The following is a 15319-nucleotide window of genomic DNA, read 5'->3' on the forward strand; positions in this document are numbered from 1 at the left end:
AATACAGAAAAAAATAACAAGTAAATTTAAATCAACAAGCTGACCAGTATTTCAATGGGAACTATGCTCCTGTCACTGACCACCAATGAAAGAGATGCCCCTTCCGGAAGTGCAGCAGGGGCCCGCGGGCTGTAGTTTGGGGACCCCTGGTATAAAGATTCTAATTTATCACTAGTCTCAAGGCTAACTGCTTGACCCGAGTTGTTACTGGACACAGTATTTTGGATCTGGAACAAGAATTGAAACTGATGTTTCTGAAAGTCATGCCATGTGCCATTAGATGATCTAGACTTGTCCTGCGACACGTGTACAGTACTGAAACCATGAAGTACAACAGCTAATCCAGAGAGATTGGCAAGTAAGGAATGGTGAGTTAGAAAGTGAACACAGGCCCTGGCCGGTTGGCTCAGCGGTAGAGCGTCGGCCTGGCGTGCGGGGGACCGGGGTTCGATTCCCGGCCAGGGCACATAGGAGAAGCGCCCATTTGCTTCTCCACCCCCCACCCCCCTTCCTCTCTGTCTCTCTCTTCCCCTCCCGCAGCCGAGGCTCCATTGGAGCAAAGATGGCCCGGGCGCTGGGGATGGCTCCTTGGCCTCTGCCCCAGGCGCTAGAGTGGCTCTGGTCGCGGCAGAGCGACGCCCCAGAGGGGCAGAGCATCGCCCCTGGTGGGCGTGCCGGGTGGATCCCAGTCGGGCGCATGCGGGAGTCTGTCTGACTGTCTCTCCCCGTTTCCAGCTTCAGATAAAAAAAAAAAAAAAAAGAAAGTGAACACAGAGATGAGAAGTGTGTGTATCACAGAGGCCAAGAGTAGAGTATTTCAGGAGAGTAGTCAGTGAAGCTTCTAATATGAAATAAAAGTTTAAAAGATTTTAATGAAACACCATTATTTGAGTGAATCTAAACAACCTATGACCCATTGCTTTTCATCCCATTGATTTAAGATGTAGCCCATTAAAGCATAGAAGAGTGAATATATGTCTTAGAATTTAACAATTACGGTAATCTAGATCTTCCTTTGGCTTTCCTAACCATGCTATACCTTGTAATTTTCTCAAGAACAATTTCTTAGAAGTGAAGGTTGCGTCCAGGTTGTAATGGGATGAGAACTGCAAAGTAATGGAGTGGGCAGATAAGGACAACTCAGACTGGCTGTGATGAAGGGAAGGGTTGTAACAATGAAACTGGTTGAGAGACTAGTTAAGGACCGGAGCACATTGAGCCTCGTGTTTAGATGCTAGTTAGATAGTGGGAAGGAATCAGTGGGAGAGGTGAAAATGCAGGGAGTGTGGGAGGGGCTGGCCGAGATCATTGTCACACTTAGGTTCTTGAGCAGGAGGGTGCAGTTGGGGTCCATATCAGAGGCAGATGAAGGAATGGGTATGGACACAGATGAGTGTTATTTGCATAGCAAAAGTTAAAGTTTTCATCTAAGGGTTTTGCTTTCATTTCTGACAACCAAGTGATGTGGCCAGTTCCAGAAGTCAGGAGGGGGTGAGGACAGAGGTACAAAGACAGCAGAGATAGTTTGAAGTAGTGGCCCTAGAGAATGGGAAGGAGAATGGACTAGAAAAGGGCAGCAGTGAGTTGGACACCATAAGTGGCATCCATTTATCTGGGGACTTTTCTTCAGCAATGCTCAATATTAAAGCCTTTTTATTCAGAGTTAGGACTTTGTCAAGTGGATGCAACAAGAATGTGCTGGCAAGGGGAAGCTGGCAAGTGGTTGACATGATGGAATCACACTCCTGAAATTATTCTTGCTGAAGTAAAAATGTGCATATAATTGTCAAGTTCCATGGACTTGACTTTTACTAACTTGAAAATTTACATTTGACATACTCCCTTTCATTTCTTGTTTTTTGTGACAGTTTTTTCCGACTTCTTCAGGAGCTTCTTTTTTCATTTCTTCCTGAAAATGTAAATGTAGGAGTACCTGCTTGGTTAGCTGCTTTGCGCCAGCCACTGGACCCACGTTCCATGGTACACACAGCCAATTATCAAACATAGATAAATCTTCAGATTTAGCTGTGATTTAGGATCAGAGGGGAAAATTGGAGGACAATTAATAAAGCAACAAATCAAGAAACTTTGTTAGTACTAAGAGAATGAATTTTATAAAATTTCTATTTCATTTAGCATATATAGTGTTATTTTGTTGGTGTTTTTAAGAGGAGGGGAAAGAGAAGCATCAACTCATTGTTCCACTTAGTCATGCAGCTTTTGATTGCTTATGTGCCTTGACTGGGCCTTGAACCAGTGACCTAGGGTCCAGCAGTGCCCCCAGGGTGGAGCTGGTACCCACAGGATCAAGCTGGTGACCTTGGCACTCCCAGACACTGCACCACTGGGCCTAGCATATATAGTGTTTATTTTTTTAAGTGAGAGACAAGAAGGGAGAGAGATAAACAACTCTTCGTTGGGGCACTTTGCTCATTGCTTTCTTGTGTGTGCCTTCATTGGGGGGGGGGGGGCATAGGGGGACTCCAGCCACCAGTAACCTCTTGCTCAGACCAGTGATTTTTGGGCTTAAGCCAGTGACCACGGGGTCATGTCTACGATCCCACACTCAAGTTGAATGAGCCCCTGCTCAAGCCAGCGACCTCAGGGTTTTGAACTTTGGTCATTAGCATCCCAGGTTCATGCGCTATCCACTGCGCCACCACCTGGTCAGGCTATGTAGTGTTTTTTTACCAAAATTATTTAGTAATTAGGATTGAAACATAAAATGCAGTGTCTAATTGGGCTAATTTATTTGTATTTAATGAGTAAAGAAAGTAAGGATACTAAAGTCTATTGTGATAAAGCTACTTTTTTGAATAATTTTTTTTTCTTTTACAGAGACAGAGTCAGAGAGGAATAGACAGGGATGGAGAGATGAGAAGAATCAATCATTAGTTTTTCGTTGCGTGTTGCAACACCTTAGTTGTTCATTGATTGCTTTCTCCTATGTTTCTTGACCATGGGCCTTCAGCAGACCGAGTAACCTCTTGCTTGAGCCAGTGACCTCAGGTCCAAGCTGGTGAGCTTTTGCTCAAACCAGATGAGCCCGCGCTCAAGCTGGTGACCTCAGGGTTTCGAACCTGGGTCCTTTGGCATCCCAGTTCAACGCTCTATCCACTGCACCACCGCCTGGTCAGGCTGATAAAGCTACTTAAAATAAAAAGTGAACTAATGAATAAAAAGGGTGCTTATATTTTAAACTAATAAAAAGTGTAGAAAATTCCCAAAATATTACAAAATTGGCTACAAAAATATATTTTTTAAAAGTGACTCACAAGGCCATGTAAACAGCTATGCAGTGTGTTTAACATTAGGGTACAGCCTGGCCTGTGGTGGCTCAGTGGAAAAAGCATCGACCTGGAATGGTGAGGTTGCCGGTTCAAAACCCTGGGCTTGAAGGCACATATGGGAGTTGAGGCTTCCTGCTCCTTCCCCCTCCCCCCCCTCCTCCCTCTCTAAAATGAACAAATAAGTAAAAAAAACATTAAGATGCAAAAATGTAATAGGTGGTCATTCACAAACTGTCTCCCTGTGCCTTCCAGGGAGAGAAGGAGGCAGAGAAAATAGCAAGCCTCAGATTCAGGCTGGGCAGCAGGGATGTTTTGCTCATAAAACCTGCTCACCTAAGAATACCTAGGAGGGACCAATGACTTAGGTATTTTCCAGCACTAGAGCTGTTAGAAAAGAAACGTGGAGGAGGTAGGTCAATCTAAAATCAGCATTTGCCACAGAAGGCCTCAACCTGCCCCTGAGCACAAAAGTAAACCTCCCCGGAGACTGAGACCACATTCACCTTGCTGTCCCTGCCCTGAAGGTTCTGATGACACTAATAATGGATAACATTTAGGCAGCGCTGCAGCTAAAAAGTACTTTTATATGCTATTTATTCACGCATCATCAGAATGATTTACCAAAGTTTATGGAAAGAAAGAATATCTTACAATTTAAAGTGGGCATTCTCACCCTTAGCTGCAACATTGGAAGCACTGGGGGATTTTTCCAAATCACAATGTCCAAGACTCATCCCGAGCCAACCAGAATTCAGGGGCCAGGAGCCAAATGCAGCAGTAGCCACACGCAGCTGCTTTCCGCTTTATGTCTGTCCAGGCCTTGGCCTGGGTAGGGGTTGGGAAGAGCCTCTGACCTCTACAGCATTGCTCGGGAACAGCTGGCCCTGCGGTGGGAGGCACACAGAGCAGCCAGGGCAGAAGGGCAGAGTGGTGCAGGCGTGGCTCTGAAGAGCTTTTTGGTGAACAGAAGCTTAGTGAAGCAGAAAATTGGCCTGCTGTCCAGCTGCCCCACATTATCTGAACTTAGAAAGGAACACACAATTACAGTGAGTGCTATATTGTATTTTCACTTGGCAGACCCTAAATTCTGGGTAGAAGGAGAGAGTAAGGTCCCTATTCAGAGCCTGCCTTCTCCAAGAATTTGGGCAATTTCTTGTTTGCCTCCCTGTCAAGGAGCATTTCATAATCCAGGGCAGCTGTTTTTATCTTCTCAGCCCCCTTCACTGCTTGCCAAGTTTCTGTCTGTGTTTTGGTCTACTTTTGTACTTCCTATTCCATTAGTAATCAATCCAAGTATCACTATCATACTGTTTTAATGATTGGGGCTTTATAATATGTTTTATTATCTGGTCAAGTGATTTACCTCATATTGTGCTTCCTTTTCAGTGTTGGAGAAAAAAAGATTTAATCAAAGTCACAGATTTATCGAACCTAGACTTAATTTCTCATGTCCATGGTTGTAATCCATCCCCACCACCCCGGCCTTGCCCCATGGCCCTGTTCTCTTTATCTTAGGTGGAACTTTTCCCAACTAAACCTTATAAGTAGATGAAGAAGAGTACCCAAGTGGAATGTGATGGGCACCGGAGCCTGGAAAAACCTATGGTTTTGAAGGAGGGTTTGAAAGTCACTGTCTCATGTATTATGCTATGTCATGATTTGCTAGAACTGGCAAGCTGTTCTTTTAAATGGCTGAAATTAATATTAGTTTTATATTGACAGCATTAAAAATTTTTCTCTTCTCTGTAAACATTCTAATTAGTGACTGTTAATAGTATTCTGTTATCTGGTGTTTCTCTTGTTTCTTCTCTCTCTCCCATGCACACGCACACACACACACACACACACACACACACTGCCTCAGATTTCTCAGGTCACAAAACAGACCTTGCCCTATACTCCCTCAGGACTAGTGTTAGGCATGGCAATATTTCAGAGCAAGATCCCCTTAAGACCTTCTTCATCCACTTATTAATGACTCTCAGTTCTTTGTTACAAGAGAAAAAAGTCCTTTCACATAAAAGGAACTGGCAAGCATTAGTGTGAATAAGCTTTACTCCAAGCATATCTGAATGCTTTTTTCTTTGGAAGCAAAATGATAAAGAAACCGGAGTTCTACTGAGGGGGTCATGATCATAGAGAAATGAGGGTAGGTATACAGAAGACTCTGGGGATGTCACAGTTTTGTAGTATCGTATTATTATCTCTACCTAAGTGTGGACAGAGAGAACTGTGGGCTGCTGTGTCCTCTTGATTGTGGAAGCTTTATTTTTACCTGAGGGTAAACTGGCCTGCTTAACCATTATTTTATTGAGCATCTACTGTATGCAAGATGCTATGGGGAATGCAGAGATTTTTACAAAAGGATACTACCCTGAAGGTTTTTATGATTTCTTGGAGAAATAGGCACAAGCTTACAAAGAACAAAATGAATGGTACATTCACTAGAAGATAACATAGGTGAAAAGCTGAATGGCCTTGGGTATGATGATGACTTTTAACATACAACACCAAAGGTATAATACATGAAAGAAATGATTGATAAACTGGGTTTCATTAAGATAAAAAACCTCTGTTCTGTGAAAGAAGTTCTCAAGAAAATGAGAAGACAAAGACTGGGAGAAAAGATTTGCAAAAGACATCTGATAAAGGATTGTTTTAAATGTGCAAAGAGCTCTTAAAAACACAGCAAATAAACCCATCTAATTTTTAAAAAGGCCAAAGGCCTGAACAGACACCTCACCAAAGAAGATATACAGATGTCAAATAAGCATATGAAAAGATTTTCAATATCATTTGTTATTATGGAATTGCAAAGTAAAATAACCTATTGAAATGGCCAACAAGTCACTGTCAACACCAAATGCTGCCCAGGATGTGGAGCAATAGGAGCTCCCGTTCACTGCTGCTTAGCCACTTTGGCAGACAGTTTTGATTTTCTTACAAAATTAAACATGCTCTTAACATACGATCCAGCAACCATGTTCCTTGGTATTTACCCAAAGGTGTTGAAAATGTATGTCCAGACACAAACCTACACATGGACATTTATAGCAGCCTTATGGTGATTGTGGAAACTTGGAAGCAACCAAGGTGTCTTTCAATGGGTGAATGGATAAGGAAACTGGTACATTTAAACAATGGAATATTATTCAGCACTAAAAAGAAATGAGCTCTCCAGCCATGAACAGACCTGGAGGAACCTTAGATACATGTTAGTAAGTGAAAGAAACCAATCTGAAAAGGCTACAAACTGTATGAATCCAACTGTATGACATTCTGGAAAAGGGAAAACTATGAAGACAGTAGTAAGATCAGTGGTTGATCAGGGTTAGGGGCAAGGCAGAGCACAGTGTATGTTTAGGGCAGTGAAACTACTTTGTAGAATACTGTAATGGTGGATATATGTCATACATTTGTCAAAACTAAGAGAAGGTACAATACCAAGAGTGAACCCTAATGTGAACTGTGGACTTTGGGTGGTAATAATGTGTCATTATAAGTTCATTGATTAGACCACATGCATCACTCTGGAGGGAGAGTTGATCTTGGGGCAAGTTGTGCACGTGGGGAGCAGTTGGCCAGGACATATATTGGAAGTTTGTGTACGTTCAGCTCAATTTTGCTGTGACCCTGAAACTGCTTTGAAAAGTATTTTTTTAAAAACAACATACACAAGCAAATTGTTCAAACTTTATCACCTTGAAAAGTTGCATGGAAATATGTCAACTATCAATAGTTGCCTCTAAAGAAAGGAATATTGGCTAAGAAAAAGTCAGACCTAAGTGCAATACCAAAAACAGTGACTTACAAACGAAAACAGGAAAACTGTCTTTACAATCTGTGTTAGGCAAACATTTTTTAGATCAACACCATATATTGAATACATTCAATAATAAACATACATTGAGCTTCATCAAAATAAAGTTGTTTTTAAAACATGTTGCTGAAAAATGAAAAGAGTTATAAACTGAGAAAATATTTGTAAGAGATATAGACATACCAAAACATTTTCAATATGTGTGTGTATAAGATGTGTGTATATAAGATAAGGATAAGAAAACAAACCACTCAATTTTAAAGTGGGCAAAATAATCTGAATAGAAATTTTACCAAAGAATAGATATAGATGGTAAATGGTCGCATGAAAAGATGCTCAACCTCATTAGTTATTAAAAATGCAAGTTAAGCCCTGGCCGGTTGGCTCAGCGGTAGAGCGTCGGCCTAGCGTGCGGAGGACCCGGGTTCGATTCCCGGCCAGGGCACACAGGAGAAGCGCCCATTTGCTTCTCCACCCCTCCGCCGCGCTTTCCTCTCTGTCTCTCTCTTCCCCTCCCGCAGCCAAGGCTCCATTGGAGCAAAGATGGCCCGGGCGCTGGGGATGGCTCTGTGGCCTCTCCCTCAGGCGCTAGAGTGGCTCTGGTCGCAACATGGCGACGCCCAGGATGGGCAGAGCATCGCCCCCTGGTGGGCAGATTGTTGCCCCTGGTGGGCGTGCCAGGTGGATCCCAGTCGGGCGCATGCGGGAGTCTGTCTGACTGTCTCTCCCTGTTTCCAGCTTCAGAAAAATGAAAATAAAATAAAATAAAATAAAAAAATGCAAGTTAAAGCTTCCCTGAGACATCATTATACATGTGTTAGAATAGCCAGGAAAAAAAAAATGATAATACTGTGCTGGCAGGTTCAATGCTCATGCATTTCTAGAGAGAAAGCAAAATTGTACAGCCACTTTGGAAAACAGTTTGGGAGTTTCTTCTAACATTAAACATACAATACAATCCAGCAATCTCACTCCTAAGTATATACATAAGAGAAATGAACATTTGTGTTTCTACTAAAACCTATACATGAATAGCTATAGCATTTTTATTCATAATTACCCTAAACTCAAAACAATAGAAATGTCTTTCAACTGCGGAATGGACCAGTAAACTGTGATAAATCTGTACAACAGAATACTTAGCAATAAAAAGGAAGTACTGCTGATGCAATAATATGGATGAATCACAAATGCATTGTTAAAGTGAAAGAAACTAGACTCAAAAGGTTACATAATTGTATAATGTAGTTTACGTGACATTCTGGAAAGGGTAAAACTACCGGGGAAGAAAGCAGATCCGTGGTTTTCAGGGGACAGGGTGGCAGGAAGGATTGACTACAGAGGGCCATTTGGAATTTGGAGAACTTGATTTTAATTTTTATGGTGGGTTACACAACTCTACTTTTGTTTCATCTCACAGAACTGTATAACTAAAAGAGTAAATCTTAGTGTAAATGTGATGATTAATTTTATGTGTCAACTGGGCTAAGGAGTGTGGGTGTAGAGCAGGGGTCAGGAACCTATGGCTCGCAAGCCAGATGTGGCTCTTTTGATGGCTGTATCTGGCTTGCAGACAAATATTTAATAAAAATAATAATAACGTTAAAAATATAAAACATTCTAATGTATTACAATCCATTCATTTCCTACCACTCATGTTCATGGTTGTGGGTGGCTGAAGCTAATCACAGCTGTCCTCCGGGACACCACCAAATTTTTATTGGATAATGCATAATGTACATGGGTCGTTGTATGGCTCTCATGGAATTACATTTTAAAATATGTGGCGTTCATGACTCTCTAAGCAAAAAGGTTCCCGACCCCTGGTGTAGAGAGAGAATTAAGGAACTGACCCTGGCAGTTGCTGGGTTGGCAAGTCAACATCTGCAGGTATGCTGGCACCCTGGAGACCCAGGGAAGAGTTAATGTTGCTGTTCAAGTTTGAAGGCATTCTGGAGGTAGAATTTCCTTTCCTTGGAAGGTCAGTCTTTTTTTTCTCCGAGGGCCTTCAACTGATTGAAGGAGGATCACTCACATTATGAAGAGTAATCTGCTTTATTCAAAGTCTACTGATTTAAATGTTAACCTCATCTTTAAAAATCCCTTCACTGGGCCTGACCCAGTGGTGGTGCAGTGGATAAAGCATTGACCTGGAATGCTGAGGTTGCCGGTTCAAAACCCTGGGTCTGCCCGGTCAAGGCACATATGGGAGTTGATGCTTCTTGCTCCTCCCCCCCTTCTCTCTCTCTCTCTCTCTCTCTCTCTTCTCTAAAATGAATAAATAATTTTTAAAAAAAAATCCCTTCACTGAAACATCTTGAATAACATTTGACCAAATATCTGGGTACTATGGCTTAGCTAAATTGACATATAAAATTAACCATCACATTCAGCAAATGTTAATTGAACATGACTTCCCTGACGGCAGTGAAGGAGGAAAAGGTTCCTGCTCTCAGCTGTCTCACAATCTGGTCAGGTATCGCACCTTACACACACAGGAGGAGGTGATGAGTTCACCCTGCAGGTGGGCATGAGGGAGTGGAGTAGGGGAAGGCTTTTCAGGGAGGTGACAATTGACCGAGTCTAGAAGGCTTATTGCTTTATTCTTAGCTTCTAGAGCCTGCTTGGTGTATAGCAGGTGCTTAACAAATATTTGTGAATGAATTTGGGAGCTATGGAAAGAGAGGCCAAGTGAGATGGTGATAATCCTTGCTAAGGAGTCGAGTGCAGTGGAGAGTGACTGGTTGATTTTAAACAGTACATGAGACCAGTGTTGAGAAGGCGGTGACAGTGTGCAGAACAGACTGGGGAAGCTGGAGGGAGGCTGGAAGAATAGTCAGAGACTACCACCTTTGACCAGGCAAGACATAAATAGGCAGCTAGCTAAGCCACTGGCAAGCCTAATTGGTGAGGGATGGATGGGAGAGGGGTTGAGGAGGTGGGACTGAATATTGAAGAGGCTCTAGGCATAGAAAGGGCCTTCACACCGCCTTATTTACCAATGAGGACTCACTCAGACCCAGAGGAGGGAAGCAAGTTGCCCTTGGCCACACAGCACTCTGACAGAATATACTGGACCAGAACCCAGGTCCTGTTTGGCCAGGTGCTGTTCCAAGGCTAGGTAGTCTGTGTTCTCCCTCTTGTTCTCCTAACCAACCTTGTCCTCAGGAAAGTCTCCAATGTCATCCCAGCCTCTACAGTGGGAGACGTGTCCCCGGGGCCTCCGCACTCAGCGCCACCTTTGGCCGCAGAAGGAAAGGCCGCGGTGCTGCGAACAAGCTGCTGAGCCCGTGCGGATTGCGAGCGGGGCAGGGGTCACCCGAGGCTGCTGCTGGGCGCGGTACTCACTTTGGAGCAGCTGCCTGCTCTGCGTGGTTGGGAGGCTGACCCCGGGTGGCGTGTTGTTATTTTAAGTAATTCACGTTGGAGGGAGGAAGTGACTGCGGAAAATGTGAAAATGAGTAGCTCTTGCGAGATGTACATGATAAAGGAAACGGAACATAAAGACTGAGAGGCACAGCTGTTATTTCTGCTCCTTTTTATAGCACCCTCTAAGTCAGACTTCTCGCACGACATAGGAACCCTTTGCTCCTGAGTGGCTTCTTGGCTGAGCCCTCACCAGTCCCGAGGGGACGCAGGAGGGAGGGTCCTGGCGGGCCCTGAGATCCAGCGTGAGCTATTGGAGCAGCGCCCCCACCACCCCGCTCTGTTCAGGGTGGGCTTTGAATGCCAGCCCTTCTCTCACCTCCTCTTACTGAAGAATGGGGTGGCCAACCTCAACCAGTCCATAAATCCGGGAACGTCCACACTCAGACTGTTCTTCACAAGCAGCCAGGAAGGCAAAAGGGGCATTTTTATAAGAATATGAATACTGTCCCCTGAACGTGGTGAAGCACTGGCATTCTCTCCCCAGTCGTTTTTCTGCTTTTTGGAGGCGCATGCTGTGCCCAGTTGCCGTGGGCCAGTGGGGACTGGCCTGTGTTGGAAAGGGGTGGGGCTGGCGGAGCCAAATGATTCCGATCTTTTTTCAGGGGAACTGGTCTCTATTCTGAGGCCCATCAGCTGCCGTGAGGAAGGACTGAAGGGCTCCTGGGGTCCACTGTCCCTGAAATAGCCCCCAGCCATCCTGCTCTGGACATCGGCTTCCTCCAGGTGCCTCCTTTGGAGTGAAGCATCGAAGGTTCTGGTTGAAAACAAACCATGGTGGAAAGTGTATAGATTAAACTGTTAGCTATTAGTGCCTTGGCTCTCGTCAGTTTATTCATGTTGATGTGCTCTCAGCTCTGCTTTATTGTGGGATTCAAGGAAAAAGATGCCAGCTCTTGTCAGGGCGGCAGTCACCCCCTGGTTGGAGCTGGAGCAGCTTCAGAGGAAGGAAAGAAAAGCCTAACGACGGATGAGAGGGAGGATGGAGGCAAGACCTTCTGCCAGATACATGGTTAGGTAGAGAGTTTCAGGAAAGTGATTGAACACTTGGAATAACTGCCGTGAGGCATGCAGCAGAGAGGAAACTGGCCCATCCAGGAATGTGGGGGTTCAGTGGGCTGGAAGCCACCTGTCTGCAGGGTTGCCAGCATGGTTGTGTTATTTTCTCCAGCAGTGGTGACAGCCTGGAAGTAGTAGCGGATGGTGAAGTCATCTGTGGCTGTGGAGTGGCCAGGCAGGTACAGCGGTAGGACTCCGCTTCTCCCTTTTATTTGGGACAGGAAGTAAGGAGGGACTGGGTGTGGCTGTAGGAATGGATTCTGGCTGATAAAAGGTGTTGGGTGGGAAAGCTCTAGAATAGGAGGATAGACTGCTGGGGCTCTCCCATTTGTTCTTCCCTCCTCTTCCTTCCTCCATGTGCTATCTGGAATGTAGAAACCATGACTGGATTCCAGGCAGCCATCTTGGGCTATGAGACAATGTGCTAAAAATGAGTGAACAGCAAGAGAAGAGGAGCATGTGTCCCTGATGCACTGACCATCACCATCTCACCTATGGGCTAACCTTTTTTTTTATATGTTGGATAAATAGGCCCTATGATTTAAGGCAGGGGTCCCCAAACTACGGCCCGCAGGCCGCATGTGGCCCCCTGAGGCCATTTATCTGGCCCCTGCCGCACTTCCAGAAGGAGCACTTCTTTCATTGGTGGTCAGTGAGAGGAGCATAGTTCCCATTGAAATACTGGTCAGTTTGTTGATTTAAATTTACTTGTTCTTTATTTTAAATATTGTATTTGTTCCCGTTTTGTTTTTTTTACTTTAAAATAAGATATGTGCAGTGTGCATAGGGATTTGTTCATAGTTTTTTTGTGTGTTTTTTTTTTTAAATTTTATTTATTTATTTATTCATTTCTAGAGAGGAGAGGGAGAGACAGAGAGAGAGAGAGAGAGAGAGAGAGAGAGAGAGAGAAGGGGGGGAGGGGCTGGAAGCATCAACTCCCATATGTGCCTTGACAAGGCAAGCCCAGGGTTTCGAACCGGCGACCTCAGCACCTCCAGGTCAACGCTCTATCCACTGTGCCACCACAGGTCAGGCCATAGTTTTTTTTATAGTCCGGCCCTCCAACAGTCTGAGGGACAGCGAACTGGCCCCCTGTGTAAAAAGTTTGGGGACCCCTGATTTAAGGGCTGTTATTTTGGGTTTTCTTTCTTTCTTTTGTGTGTGTGTGTGTGTGTGTGTGTGTGTGTGTGTGTGACAGAGATAGAGAGAAGGAGACAGACAGGAAGAGGGAGAGATGAGTAGCATCAGTTTTTCATTGTGGCACCTTAGGTGTTCATTGATTGCTTTCTCATATGTGTCTTGCCAGGGGTGGTGGGTTGGGGGGAGTGGCTACAGCATAGCAAGTGATCCCTTGATCAAGCCAGTGACCTTTGGGCTCAGCAACCATGGGGTCATGTCTGTGATCCCACAATCAAGCCAGTGACCCTGCACTCAAGTCAAATGAGCCTGTGCTCAAGTCGGCAACCTCGAGGTTTTGAACCTGGGTCCTCTGCATCCCAGTCCAATGCTCTATCCACTGCACCACCGCTTGATCAGGCTTGGGTTTTCTATTATATACCACTAAACCTAATCCTAACAGAAAAAGACCAAATATGGGGCAATTGTGGGTAATTATAAGAATGTCAGTAAAAAAAAATAATAATAATAAAATAAATAAATTTAAAAAAAAAATAAGAGGCCCTGGCCGGTTGGCTCAGCGGTAGAGCGTCGGCCTGGCGTGTGGGGGACCCGGGTTCGATTCCCGGCCAGGGCACATAGGAGAAGCGCCCATTTGCTTCTCCACCCCCCACCACCTCCTTCCTCTCTGTCTCTCTCTTCCCCTCCCGCAGCCAAGGCTCCATTGGAGCAAAGATGGCCCGGGCGCTGGGGATGGCTCCTCGGCCTCTGCCCCAGGCGCAAGAGTGGCTCTGGTCGCGGCAGAGCGACGCCCCGTGGGCAGAGTGTCACCCCTGGTGGGCGTGCCGGGTGGATCCCGGTCGGGCGCATGCGGGAGTCTGTCTATCTCTCCCCGTTTCCAGCTTCAGAAAAAAAAAATACAAAAAAAAAAAAAAAAAAAAAAAGAATGTCAGTAAAGTGACCATGGAGTCTTAACAAAATAGAAAAGGGCGTGAAGCCAGTACGCTGGAGAGGGGGTGCACCACTCCCTGGGGCACTAACAGCAGAGCAGCCTGGTGAGGGGCAGAAGGGCTTTAAAAATGGAAAACAGAGCATTGTGGTTAGAAAGTAACATTTCTGATTTTACAATTTTCGTTTGCTTGACAAGACGTGGTTGCAGTAAGTGCTAACATTTTCTACATGGTTTCTATACAGTAATTGGCATGCCTGACCTCACTCTTCATCCTAACTCTGGAATGTAGTTTCTTTTATTAGCCTATTTTATAAAATAAAGAAATGGAGACCCAGAGAGGATAAGAACCTTAACTGACAGAACAAAACTGGTAACTAGCTGGGTTGGCATTGGGACGCAGGCACGTGACTCAGAGCCCAAGCTGGTAGCCATGCCCACTCTTCTGCCTTGCACCGCACTGGGGACCACAGCCCAGCAAGCACAGAGAGGTGAGTCCCGTGAGGTGCTGCCGGCTGCGTCTTCTGGGTGGACGTTCACACCTGCCAGCATGGTGGCCCGAGGTCAGGTGGAGGGAAAGGCAGTGGGCCACAGTTCCAGACATTGAGCTGATAGACCAGGGCAAGGAGACAGTGTGGCAACGGTGGGGGGAGCCTTGATAGGGTGTGAAGGAGTGAGATCTGGCCACGCAGGTGCACCAGGCCTGCCCCCGAGCCCTGGCGTTCAGAGGCTGGGAAGACAACACAGGAGTCTTGGGAACCAGCACCCCACAGTGTGAGTTTGGTTGTGGCTGACGCAGAAGAAGGGACACCCTAGGCTTAGATCCCATTTCCACCTCTTATGCTGTGTCACCTCAGACAAGTTACCTGTTTGAGCCTCAGTGTCCCCATGTGTATGGGCATAGTCATAGTTCTTACTCTGTAAGACCTTGCACAGTGCCTGGTGCCCTGTGAGCCCTGGGCACTGTTGGGGCTGCCGTTTCAGAGCTTCGTGGAGAAGGTAGGGATATGTGACATGGCAGAGCAAGGTGAGGAGAGGCTTCTAGACTGGACAAGAAGAAACCACGGGGCTTGGCCAAACCACCTCCCAGGGAAGGCTTATACCCTTGTCCTTTGGACATCACTCTGGACACGTCCCTAGGCCTCTCTTCTCAGGTTACTAGCTTGTCAGTCTCATATTCCTAATATAGGAAAAGATCCAGCCCCTTTTTATGAAGTATCTGAACATCTAGAGCAGGGGAAGTTTTTGTCTGAGCCCCCAAACCACACCTGCCCTGTATCAGCCAGCACCTGTACCGGGTCATTGTCTAATAGTGTTTGCTAGATGATGGATGATGGTAGGAACGGCCCCAGCTTTGCCAGCATGGCTAGGATAGGGCCCGATGGTGGTTCACTGCCCTCCTCATCTTGCCAGGTGCCCTGTTTGCCAGCTCTAGGCCTGTCCCTGCCCTGGCTGCAGACGCTGCCTTGGCTCTGATCGCTTCACATTCTGTCTGCTCCTGAAGGGCCCCACCCACTCTTTGCATGGCCAGCAGTTTACTCTTTTGGGCATGCAATTATTATTAGACACCACTGGAACCCAATCCTGCTGAGGCGGTTGTTTTTCTTAACAAGTGTCCTAAGGTTGGCATCTGTATGTCTGTTTAGGAAAACTTCTGGT

The 15319-nt window shown here is 45.5% G+C and overlaps 1 protein-coding gene across 1 annotated transcript in view; it reads left to right on the plus strand.

The window, feature by feature from the left end:
• PIAS2 (protein inhibitor of activated STAT 2) overlaps nucleotides 1-11284 on the plus strand; it is a 100598-nt gene extending 89314 nt beyond the window's left edge. Inside the window, exon 15 of the mRNA XM_066246426.1 lies at nucleotides 11142-11284. Coding sequence (XP_066102523.1) covers nucleotides 11142-11162 — 21 coding nt within the window. The 3' untranslated portion in view covers nucleotides 11163-11284. The remainder of the gene's footprint in view (nucleotides 1-11141) is intronic.
• Nucleotides 11285-15319: the final 4035 nt, after the last annotated feature.

The sequence above is a fragment of the Saccopteryx bilineata genome, chromosome 11 (genome assembly GCF_036850765.1).
Source record: "Saccopteryx bilineata isolate mSacBil1 chromosome 11, mSacBil1_pri_phased_curated, whole genome shotgun sequence".
Classification (NCBI taxonomy): domain Eukaryota; kingdom Metazoa; phylum Chordata; class Mammalia; order Chiroptera; family Emballonuridae; genus Saccopteryx; species Saccopteryx bilineata.